The sequence below is a fragment of the Garra rufa genome, chromosome 1, assembly GCF_049309525.1.
Source record: "Garra rufa chromosome 1, GarRuf1.0, whole genome shotgun sequence".
Taxonomy (NCBI): Eukaryota; Metazoa; Chordata; class Actinopteri; order Cypriniformes; family Cyprinidae; genus Garra; species Garra rufa.
Window position 1 is genome coordinate 54,916,949 of NC_133361.1, and position 13,033 is coordinate 54,929,981.

General features: G+C 37.6%; 1 protein-coding gene across 3 annotated transcripts in view; it reads right to left on the reverse strand.

Moving 5' to 3' along the window:
• Positions 1–7,641, reverse strand: part of gas7a (growth arrest-specific 7a) — a 42,262-nt gene extending 34,621 nt beyond the window's left edge. Inside the window, exons 1-2 of one of the 3 annotated variants that reach the window (XM_073833721.1) lie at positions 7,422–7,641; positions 4,020–4,082 (exon numbers count right to left, since the gene is read on the reverse strand). In XM_073833721.1, coding sequence (XP_073689822.1) covers positions 4,020–4,082; positions 7,422–7,436 — 78 coding nt within the window. In that variant the 5' untranslated portion in view covers positions 7,437–7,641. Of the gene's footprint in view, positions 1–4,019; positions 4,246–7,421 lie in introns of those variants that run through there. The other 2 variants (XM_073833729.1, XM_073833713.1) reach the window with 2 other exon arrangements.
• Between the last annotated feature and the right edge of the window lie 5,392 nt (positions 7,642–13,033).

Below are 13,033 nucleotides of genomic sequence, written 5' to 3' on the forward strand. Positions count from 1 at the left end.
TCCAAAACTTTATATTAGTGATTAATTTAAAAGATAGCAATACAGCAGAAAAAAAGATACAAATAAAAAAATATATTTATATACTGAATACTTTTATGCAAGTCTAAAGTAGTCTAACAATACTACAGAAATGAAATGCAATTATTTGAATGTATAATACAACAGTGTCTTCTTTGTAATAGTTAAACATTATTTGTTTCTTATCAAAACTACAAAAGTCCTTCATTCAAGAGCAGCAAGTGATTTTTCTCTTTGTACTTTTACGTTTTATTAATATTAAGCACAGAGACGGCAGAAGAAATATTATTTGTTGCCGCTTTGTTGCCACACGGATCCAATATACTGTTACACACGTATTTTCATTCTCAACCGTTTATGATCATTTAAGTCATAACTGACAAAGGTTTACATGAATAATCACCAAGCGCCTCATTTTGAAATATTTTTGCCTGTATTTGACCGTTTATGGAGGAGCGAAATCGCACCACTAGTAAGGGGGCGGAATGGGGCGCAATAATCGTTTAATCTCGACTACTGCATTTTCATGATCGTTTGAAGCGGAAATCGGAACTGAATTTCGATTAATTGCACAGCCCTAACGTGACAAATATAAAACAAAACCAAACAAAATGCAAAACAGCACAAAACAAAACATGTGTTTGAGTGTTCATTTAGCGCTTATATTTTGCAAGTCTTTGATTGGCATGAATCTCCCAAGAGCAGTAATCACTGCCTTTAAATCAGGAGTTTGGAAATAAGCTACAACACTGGCCAACAATGTGTTTATAACTGTGTTCCCGCATGCGAGTGCCTGTATAGGGAAAGGTAAAAAACGGACGCAGTATTTGTTTGGGTAAGCAGAATGCCTGTGCCCAGCGTATGTCTGGCACCATCCCATGAACCCGCTGCCCCGCTCGCTTTTAATGCCGTAATGAACACGACTGCTGGAAACCAACCATTTCTGCTGAACAGCCGCAAATATCACAGACCTAATGATAGCATGCAGCATGCATGAGGGACACAAAATCACCAGGCAAGCAAACAAATAAATCTACAAAACACCAATCCGGTCAGCAGGTTCCTCTCCATAGTACACACATACACTCATCCATATACGTACATACAGAGATCGCAACCGCTGCTCAGACTGTAGGGTGCCTGGCTTCTGTTGCTTAGCGACAAATTGCTTTTCCTGTAAGGGCATTTTCCCCCATTGCAAAACAATATTTGTACAATACTAACAACGGATGACATCATTTCTAAGTGCAAGACATTTTTCGCAAACAAACATCTCTAAAATGTGGCCTCCATAAATCTCTAGTTCACAATATTCAGTTGTTTACAAGCACTGGCACTACGACCAGCTGTTGACAGCTAGCTATTATTTGAAGTGCAGTAAAGTGCATGGGAACGGAGAGTGAGCGTGAATCATTCGACCAAACTGACACGCTTTTGGTACCGCATTAGCGATACTCAAAAGATACTCAAGGTGAGGCAAAAGGTAAAAGCTTCTAGACCAGCCATTCAAAGCCCAACAACCTCACGCTATTGATTCAACGTGTCTCCAGTTCAGCGGTTGTCATGGAGAATCACTTGTGCGTTTTTGAGAGAGAGCTAAAAATACCTTGTAATATTTACAGAAATCCATATGTGCATTACACTTTCAGTAATGCGCTTTGTGATGTTGATATTCCTAGCAAGATTTCAGTTTTCAAGCAAAATACCAAACAGTGCCATGATTCAGTGATAGCATCAGATGCACTACAACACATCAGCACTATAGCAAATCTAGTATTTGTTTATATACCATAATGCAGTTTGATTGCCATAGACACATATAATAGAAGGCAATTTGTGAATATCACAATATTTTTAAATAAATATATATATTTTTTTTTAAATGTGAATCTTTCCCCAAAGAACAGTAATAAGAATTTTGGGAAAATGTTTCTAATTGTCACAAAATATATCTTTCATGGTTAGTGTATTTAAGTAAAATAAAATAAAATAAAATAAAATAAAATAAAATAAAATAAAATAAAATAAAATAAAATAAAATAAAATAAAATAAAATAAAATAAAATAAAATAAAATAAAATAAAATAAAATAAAATACATTGTTTTGTGTAGGGATGATTTTATTATTGAAGTGAAATTGAATTTATTTTTTATTTTATTTATATCTTTGTTTATTATTATTGTTGTTTTTTGGGGGAAATTTTTACTAAAAATAAATATATGTTGTTCTGCTACGAAAAAAATTATTTGGGTGCCTAATTGACATGAAAGGTAACATTGACAAAAAAACAAAAAAACAAAAAACAAACAAACAAGCAAACAAATAAACTAATAAATAAACTAAAAATCTGAAATACAAACCCCACAAAATGTTAAAATAAATACAGTACTCTTATTATTATTTTTTATATTATTATTGTTTGTATAATCTATAACATTTTATTTTTGTACTCTAAAAATAAAAAATCAGTACTCCTGTAAAATTATAGCATATTAATTATAGTGTACATAGTATACAATAGAAATAGTATTCATTTATTATTTAGTAATATTATATATTAATATATAAACTATAGCATATATAGTATATAAATAAATTATAGCAGGCACATATTTTATGGTAGTTTTATAATAGTTGTGACATTGTGCTTTCTGCCATGAAATCTTTAAAACAACGGTCAATGAACCCTTTTTGATGTTTATACGGCCATAATGACTGCACATTACCCCTTACGCTTCAATAAGCACTCAGACTTCCTTTGTTAGAGGAAATGACACGTTTATTAACGCACACCACGTATGAATACTAGAGCCCTCTCTCCATACCTGCGTCTGAAACCGCAGCATACTAAACACGCCGCATGCTGCCTTTCTGTACAAACAGTGGCAGGCTGAATGACAGCGTTCTTTCATTCCTCCCAAATCGCTCTCGTTCATTTCCCGCTTTTGTGTGTGCGTTTGTGTGTGTTTTTTTTTTATTTCAACACCCATTAGTCAGTACTATTGCCTTTGTCACCATGGAAACTGGACTAGCCATGTCTTCCCCGCTTCTCTAGGCTTCTCTAGTTCCCTCTCCCCAGTGGGCGGTCTCTCTCTCTTCCCCTCCTCTGACGGACACCTCACCTGCCCTATACGCACGCCAGAATATCTGTACATCTCTGGCCATATTCACACTACAGGTTACATAACAGCATTGGCAATGTAAATATACACTGGAAAGTCTCTAACCACCAACCAAAAAGTGTTTTGGCCAACGAAATCATCCCTACTCTCAAAGTGGATGCTCAGGCGAGAGTTTGGCTGGGAATAAACCTGAGCTGGAGAGTTTCTCAAAAGCTTCAGCTAAAAGCGGTTTCCAGGTGAAGCTGGATCAAAGCGAGGTTCAAGCCACATCTCCGCACTCGCACTGCATACATAATTTGAAAAGAAGTGGCTGCGAGCGTTGCGTACGTGAACGAGATTCCCACTGTCAAGCATCAGCCAATGCTTGTGTTGGCATTTAAAACACTCTTTTCCTTGGAGGCTGGTCAACAGCGTTTGGAATAGCAAGCGCTCTCTTGGGAAGCGGGCAAATGCAAGAACACGGAGCGGTTCTTGAGAAGTGTCTGATGTGTTTTCCACTCCGTTTGGTTCAGAGCAGTTCCCGGGAGTTCCAGCCTAGCAATTAAATCTGGGAATGGCTATTTGAATGAACGCTTCCATGTCGGCGAATCCGTTATTGCAAAACAGCGGTGATGCAATCCACTAGTCATAGTGCATCTTCACACTCTCAGAAGCGCACACACAAACTTCCACTTGATCACTTGTGAAACACAAACACACACACATAGGCACAAGACAGAACACTGAGCAGATGTTTCACATCTGTGAAACACTCGAGGGCTGATTTGGAATCCCAGGGGCCAGTTCTTGAAAACTCACACATCCTGGCTCTTACTGATCATATGCTGCGTTTAGGAGCATCTCGTCTATACGTGCTGTGTTGTGTGAGCAATACTCACAGTGATTTTGGTCTCCTTGATCTCCTTATTCTGCCTCCTGGCCGGAGAGGTGGACCCTGGGCTCTGGGGGGACAGACACGAGGCATCATCAAAACTGCCCTCGGCATCAAAGCTTTCCTCCATCTCCATTGCCTCCTCTCTTTCTTTCGTTTGCTGTCTCACTCTTTTTTGCACTTTCGCGCCGCTGCTCTGCAATACTGCTCGACTCCCGCACACAGTCTGACTGCCTGGCTCTGTTGCTGTGGCGAGCGATGCAGAGTGGAGCGTGTGTGTGTGGTGGGGGGGTGGGGGGGGCGGCGATGGGGGGACTCAGGGGGAGGGGGGTCGTGGAAGCGTGACGGAGTGAGTGTGAGGGAGAGACAAACGGACAGGGAGAGTAGGTGAGGTACACAAGACTCCAGCAACACTTAAGAGGGCACACAGTCAATGGGAAAGAGGGTGGATTTCTTGTCTGATGGACAGGTCGGATTTCAACCCGTAATCGAAAGGGAAAAAAGGAAAAGAAATTAGAATTTGATTATAGAACAAAGCCTGTTTTAAGGAGCATTAACATTTGTGGCCCTGGACCACAAAACCAGTCTTAAATAGCATGGGTATATTTGTAGCAATAGCCAATAACACATTGTATGGGTCAAAATTATCGATTTTTCTTTATGACAAAATCATTAGGATATTATGTAAAGATCATGTTCCATGAAGACGTTTTGTCAATTTCCTACTGTAAATATATCAAAACGTAAGCTTTGAATAGCAATATGCATTGCTAAGAACTTCATTTGAACAACTTTAAAGGTGATTTTCTCAATATTTAGATTTTGCACTCTCAGATTCCAAATTCAGCATTCAGATCATGTATAAATCTCAGTTTAAAAAAATGACCCTTATGAATTGTTTTGTGGTCTATAGAGTCACATTTTATGTTTACAGAAATCAATTTTTAATAGCACACTTCCACTGTAATGGTAAAAATTAAATGAATAAACTGTTAAATTCTGTTAAAAATCAGTTATATACTGTTTAAAAAATATGATTTAATATATTTAAAATAAAATTATATACAACCACAATTTTAAGAATAGGAGGAGCAAATTACAAAGTTTGTGGTAGTGTGTGTATTTAAAGTTATGAATTAATATATATTACAATTTATAAAACCAAAGTGATCTGGGTGGTATTTATAAATATTTGTTAAATTATATTTATTAAACGTATTAAATATGAGTGAAAATAAAAATGCTAATAAAATAGTTTATTTTATAAAATAAAATGCGCTATTGTGTGGAATTCTGTATTATAGTAATTATTATTTAATTACTGGTAATTAGTAATTATTTAGTATAAAAATGTTGATCATCATAATAAGAATTTTGGGGAAAATGTGTCTAATTGTCATGAAATCAAAGCATACCTTTAAATTATGCTACTACTACTACTACTACTACTACTAATAATAATAATTATTATTATTATTATAAATAAAATAATTATTATATTATTATAAAATAATAAATACAAAACAAAAAAAATTGTGTTGTGTCAGGGTAATTGTATTACTGTAATGATTTTTTTAGTAAAAATAAGTACTTGATTGTCAATTAGTATTACTGTATTATAGTTATTATGATTTAAAAACTAGTAATTAGTAATTATTTAGTAAAAAGGAAGCAAAAGATGATTCTTTTTCCAAAGAACAGTAATATATATATATATATATATATATATATATATATAATTATTATTATTATTAATATTTTTTATTATTATTATTATTTTGGTAATTGTAATGAATATTATTAGGGTAATTTTATTATTGTTGTTATTATTTTTTTAATAAATGAAATAAAATACAATAAAATAAAATATATATATTTTTTTATTATTGTTGTATTATAGTGATTATTATTTAAATACTAGTAATTTGTAAATATTTAGTGATCATTTGATTATTTGATTAGTGATTAGTGATTAGTGATTTTTCCCCCCCAAAAGATCAGTAATAAGAATTTTGGGGAAAATGTGTCTAATTGTCATGAAATCAAAGTATACCTTTCATGATAGTCAATGTATTTAACGTTATGAAAATATAAAAAAAAAAAAAATAACACTATGTTGTGTCAGGGTGATTTTGTAGTAAAAAAATAAAAATATGCTTTCCTCCTACAGGAGAATAATGAGAATTTAAGGCTTAATTGTCATGAAACGTCACAATGAAAAAATAAATTAATAAACTGAAACCTTTAATAAATCCCTAAAATGGGGTTTATTTTCTAAAAAAATATAAAACAAATATAATTTCGTCTTTTTTTCTCTTGATTTTGGGGTAAAATACTGGTTAGACATTTCTTTGCAGAATTCACTCAAGAGCTGTATGTGTCTAAGGATGATAGTAGAGAACAACATACTGTAGAGTACAGCAGAGAAAACATGCTAAGCATGCTGTTATGCGGTTGCTAGGGTGTTCTGGGTGGTTACTAAGTAGTTGCTTAGTGGTCCAAGTCAAAAGAGCCAACCCCCAGTCTCTATGATATTCTGGTCTTGAGATATCGAGACTTGAGTCCAGCTTTCAACTCTACAGGATTTATAACCAGTTTAATTGTTCTCCTGCTGCAAAGAAAAGCGATGACAGAAATCCCCTCAATGATCAGCATAACGATTGAGGCATCATTTACAGTACAAATTGCATTGGGTAAGCAATAAGCCAAAGTTCAATCAATATATAAAGCCACAAGTAATTTTAATCATTACGTCAAACTAAAAATAAATAAGGGAGGTAAAAATAGAAGAGAACAGAGTGTTAAAATGACAGGAGGCAAATGATTTACTTCAACGGCACCACGCCCCCTTCTTTCTCCACAGCGTATGTGTGTTGGAGCAGAGAGGAGGGGAGGAGAGACGAGGAGGAGGGGTGAAATGGGGCTAATTATTATTGGAGGTAAGCTGCAAACAACAGCACGCTGTCAGCAGAGACAAACCACATGACCTGCGAAAACAAAGCCATTTCTCACCGTGTGTGCGAGTGCTGGCGTGAGCTTATCTTTCAGACTGGCTGATGCTTCAAGGTATCTGTATTCATTTTGCATCAGTGTTAGAGCTCCGAGAGAGGTGTGTGTGTGAGTCCCAGGCTGGCTTATTTAAAGCTGCAGAGGCTGCATCACCATCCTTGTGTGAGCAGGTGTTAGAAACTGTGTGCTTAGCGTGTGTATAAGCAAACATCTCCCAGCATGCATCGAACTACACTGCCTTCCCTCTGTGCTTAAATGTACTAACATAGCGTGTGTGTTTTCATTATGTGCGGAGCATCTGTACACCTATTTATACACACTCCATCTTTCCAATAAAAAACATGGCTGGTACAAGCCAGCATGCACAGCGTTAGAAGCTAACGAACATGCAAAACCTCACCGTCCTGCAGAACATGCCAGCGCAGGCCCGCAACCTGCGGTTCCGTTTTTTCGCCGCTCGACCAGTCCCGTTCGGTAACCGTTCGGCACCCCAGCGTCCCTCGTCTTCTCCGTCTAACCCTTCCCGGCTCCGCTTAAACCCAACACCTTTCCAATCCTGGCCTGAGATCAAACTCTAACCGCGTACGAGGGTCCAGAACTGGGCCGCCCATATGGCCTACTCCTTGCCGCTCCCATTTGCTGATGACATGAGCTGCCCTTGTCTGGTTGTTAGTCGATCACGTGGGATAGGGAGGGTTTAACTTGGCCCTGCTTCATCAGCTTCTTTAACTGTTACTGTCCCCAGATTGGCGCAGATGGCACTTCTACTGAGTCACATATTTCTATCCGAATCCAAGTACCGTTGGAAGACCAAATCATTTGGTATTTCTAAATTGTTTGCACTTCATAAATGGGAATCATTCCACAGATTCTCCACAGAAGATTGTTATAATATGACATATTCATAACATATAAACAGGTGATACCTTAAAATGAGACTGTACCTGGTTGCTGAGGCTGGTCTTCCTCAGGGACACATCTGGACGCTCCAGCACATGTCCAGAGGCTCCAAGAAGCTGGAGTCCATTTACTGTAACACAGAGAAGTGAGTCTTTATTGAAGAAGTTCACTTCCAGAATATAAAATTCCTGATGATTTACTCACCTCCATGTGATCCAAGATGTTCATGCCTTTCTGTCTTCAGTCTCAAAGAAATTAAAGTTTTTGAGGAAAACATTCAAGGATTTTCCTCCATATGGTGGACTTCAATGGGGATCAGTTGATTGAAGGTCCTAATTGCAGGCTCTACATGATCCCAGATGAGGAATAAAGGTCTTATCTTGTGAAACAATCTGTCATTTTCATAAAACAATAAAAATGTATATACTTTTTAACCACAAATGCGTGTTTTGCACCAATCCGACCTCACAAATTACGAAATCATGTTGGAAAGGTACCCAGCCCAGTGTTTACAAAGCGAACATGCAGGTACAAAAAAAGGTACAACAAAGATGTTTGACGTTGGAGGTGAGCATGAGATGGATTTTTTTTTGTAGTGAAATGCTGTAATCATCTGCTGTGAAAACAAAACATAACTGGTGGACATTGCGTTCCCAAATGTGAGCTAAACTCACAACACTAGAAATAAATGGATTCACTGTAAACAGAGCCGTTCTGATGTGTGGAAACATTGGTTCACAAGCTGATCTGAATGAAGTACGCACCTACATTTGAAATGTGCAGCGAAAATTATTTTGAAATTGGAGGTAAACGTGAGATAAAGTTTTTATTTGGATGGAAAATGCAGTAGAGCTTTTACTTTGACGGAAAATTCCAGCTTCAGTGAAAACAGGCTTACAAAAACACTACAAATCTATTGAAATGCTGCAATCATCTGTTGTGAAAATAAAGCACAACTAGTGGTCATTGTGTTCCCAAACACACGCTAAACTCACAGCACTAGCAATAACTGCATTCACTGTAAACTGAGCCGTTCTGAGGCATGGAAAACACCAGATCACAAGCTGATCGTCTGAATTCGTTCAATGAATTCGTTCAATGAAAATTCCAGCTTCAGTGAAAACAGGCTTACAATAACATGTCTCACTACAAATCTATTGAAATTCTGCAATCATCTGTTGTGAAAATAAAGCACAACTAGTGGTCATTGTGTTCCCAAACACACGCTAAACTCACAGCACTAGCAATAACTGCATTCACTGTAAACTGAGCCGTTCTGTGGCATGGAAAACACCGGATCACAAGCTGATCGTCTGAACGAAGTGAAGCTGAAAATTCCAGCTTCAGTGAAAACAACAGGCTTACAAAAACGTGTCTCACTACAAATCTAGTGAAATGCTGTAATTATCTGCCGTGAAAATAAAGCATAACTGGTGGCCGTTGCATTCCCAAACGCGCACTCAACTCACAGCACAAGCAATAAACGAGTTCACTGCATTCGATAACTGTGAACTGAGCCAAAACACCGGATCATGAGCTGATCGTCCTAACAAAGTGTGCGCCTCGATTTGAAATGTGCAGCGAAAACGATTTTGAAGTTGGAGGTGAACATGAGATTAAGTTTTTTGCCCTTCCAGACCTTTTTGAACTGATGTACACAGACGAAGAACTAACTACATAACCAAAGTAATGGATGAATACAATGAAGATTTAGTGAAAGACAAGCATTTGTGGTTAAAAAGTACATACATTTTTGTTGTTTTAAGGAAATGGCTGATCCTTTCTCTAAATAAGACCCTTATAAAGTAAGATTCCTCGGCTGGGATTGCGTAGAGCCCTTTGAAGCAGCACTAAAACTGCAATTTGGAGCTTCAACCTTTTGATCCCCATTGAAGTCCACTATATGGAGAAAAATCCTGGATTGTTTTTCTCAAAAACATTAATTTCTTTGCAACTGAAGACAGAAAGAACATCTTGGATCACATGGGGGTGAGTAAATCATCAGGACATTTTTATTCTGAATGTTTTGGAACTTCTTTAGCATTAAAGGTGTGCTGTGTATACGTATAAATGTTGGTGTGGGATAGTGATTAAGGCTTAAGCCTGATAACCAGTGTTGCTGATTTGATCTTAGAAAGGATTCCATGGGTCACCACCATTGTACCATTTAGGGGAATGTTCAAACTTGGTCCTGGAGGGCTGAAGTCCTGCAGAGTTTAGCTCCAACCCCAATTAAACACACCTGAACCAGCTAATCAAGCTCTTATAGGCATACTAGAAACTTCCTGGCAGGTGTGTTGAGGCAAGTTGGAACTAAACTCTGCAGAACACTGGCACTCCAGGACCGAGTTGGGCACCCCTGCTGTAAGCAGTGTTAATTTTGTAGACAAATAATTTTCGTCATAATTTTCATCAACGACATTTGACGACGCAAGTTCTTAGTTCAAGTTCAAGTTCTGAGCAACTTGCGTCTCATGAAAGGAGAAATACACAAAAAATTATGTTGAATTACCCGTGTTGATGAGTATTCACGTAAACACAGTCGGTTAAATCTTAGGTGAACGTAAACAATTGGGAGACTATCAGACGTGTATCAGTACATTGAATCTGTGTGTTCGGTTTTAAAGGGACCACAGATTAATTTAGTTGCTGTCTGTGGCATTGATGTTAATCAAACAACAAAAGAAAGACAGAAAATCACTCATTGCTCTTGACTGAGTCTCTTTAGTAGCCCTAATAAAGATTAATCTAAATTTATTTATATAAATAAATGTCTGCTTGAAAGAATGAAGAATCTGGTAAACAAGTTGTTATAAAGAATGCATATTTAGCCTATTTGTTCTTGTTTCTTTATGAGAAGTGGTTTTGTTTCATTTTAATTTAAGAGCATGTTGCATATCACAGCAGTTAAATCTGTGTCTATCATAAAACCTTAATATGAAACCTACATGTTTAATAAATGCATTATACACTGTATTGCTAAAATCTTATGATATTTGGTCGACTAAACTAGACTAAAACTAAAAACAATTCAGATGACTAAAATATGACTAAAACTAAATGGCATTTTAGTCAAAAGACTATGACTAAAACTAAATCAAAATTTGCTGTCAAAATTAACACTGGCTGTAAGTAAACCCTAAGTCTGTTAAATATTTCATGCTAGATGTGCTAAAGGTGTGTTCATATGTACTGTTGGAAATTTTGTGTGAGGTTGAAAGATTTCCTTGTGCAAATTTTGCAACAGGTTCAAGTTAGGCACACAGATTCACCACAGTGACCAAAAAAAGCTACATATTTTAAAAGTTATTTCTAAGCAGTTAGCTTATCACTACACTATTGACAATAGACCTTCGTAATTACCTGCAAAATCTGACCAAAATTCAAGTTAACTTAAGTATTTAACTGTTTTAAACAACTCATAAAAAGGACCTGATTGAATCAGACTACACAGATTGTGCTAATGTATGTTTTGCATGCAGCCTGTGAGGAGCGCTGACGCTGAAAAGCGATGCGGAAAAAACTGCTGCAATTGGTGGCACACTTGTTGCACATCATGCCAACAGTATGTAAATACCAGTTAAGATCCCTAAGAAATTGTGTGCTTGTGTCCACATGTCCTCTTCCAATACATCTGTCCGCTCTGTCCTCTCCAAACACTTAAGTGTATTATTTTTTCTTCATTTGCCTCTTTTCCCATTGTACTCTCTCATCCTCCATCTACAGCACTGTCCACCATCTCATTTTCTATACATTTGTCCACAATTTCTGTTCCCTTCACCAGTTTCCATGAGGTATTTATTCGCTGTGTTCGCCATGTCCAATGTCCTCTCCCCTCTCCCTATGTTTCTGTCGACCATGTATGCATCCTTTGTCTCTTTTCACACTGCATTCTTTTTAGACCTCTATTACACCTTCCTTCTGCTTCTATGTCCACCATGTTCCTTTCTATCATCTGTCCACCATGTCCTCTTGCCGGTATGGGCCATTCTACAGAACTGTTTCAAAGTCAGATTTGGAAACGTCTTGAAAAAAATGTGTCTTTTTTTCAAGAAAGCATTATGGCATGATGTGTACTGTACTTTCTCTCATCCTTCATCTACAGCACTGTCCACTATCTCTCTTTCTATACATTTGTCCATAAGTTCTGCTCCCTTCACCTGTTTCAATGAAGTATTTATTCACTGTGTTTGCCATGTTCAATGTCCTCTCCCTATGTTTCTGTCCACCATGTCGTCATCCTTTGTCTCTGTCCACACTGCATTCTTTTAAAACCTCTATTACATCTTCCTTCCACTTCCATGTCCACCATGTCCCTTTCTGTCCTCTGTCCACCATGTCATCTTGCCGGTATGGACCATTCTACAGAACTAGTCCAAAGTCAGAGTTGGAAACGTCTTTTTACAAAAAAAAATTGTATGTATGCATTTTGTATATCTCCTCGTGGGGTATCAGTGATGCTAAGAATGGTGGAAAATCAGCCCAGAACTACACGGGAGGAGCTGGTCAATGCCGTGAAGAGAGCTGGGACCATTGTTTCCTAGGCTACTATCAGTAATACACTAAGACGTCATGGTTTAAAATCTTGCATCGCACGGAAGGTTCCCCTGCTTATGTCAGCCCATGTCCAGGCCCGTCTGAAGTTTGCCAGGGACCATCTGGATGATCCAGAGGAGTCATGGGAGAAAGTCCTGTGGTCAGATGAGACCAAAGTATAACTTTTTGGTCTTAACTCCATTCGCCGTGTTTGGAAGAAGAAGACTGATGAATATTCATCCCAATAATACCATACCTACAGTGAAGCATGGGGCTGGAAGCATCATGCTCTGGGGGTGTTTTTCTGCACAAGGGACAGGATGACTGAACTGTATTAAGGAGAGTATGAACGGGGCCATGTATTGTGACACATTGGGCAAAAACCTCCTTCCCTCAGAGCATTAAAGATGGGTCGTGGCTGGGTCTTCCAACATGACAATGACCCAAAGCACACAGCCAGGAAAACCAAGGAGTGGCTCCGTAAGAAGCATATCAAGGTTCTGGAGTGGCCTAGCCAGTCTCCAGACCTAAATCCAATAGAAAATCTTTGGAGGGAGCTGAAACTCCATGTTGCTC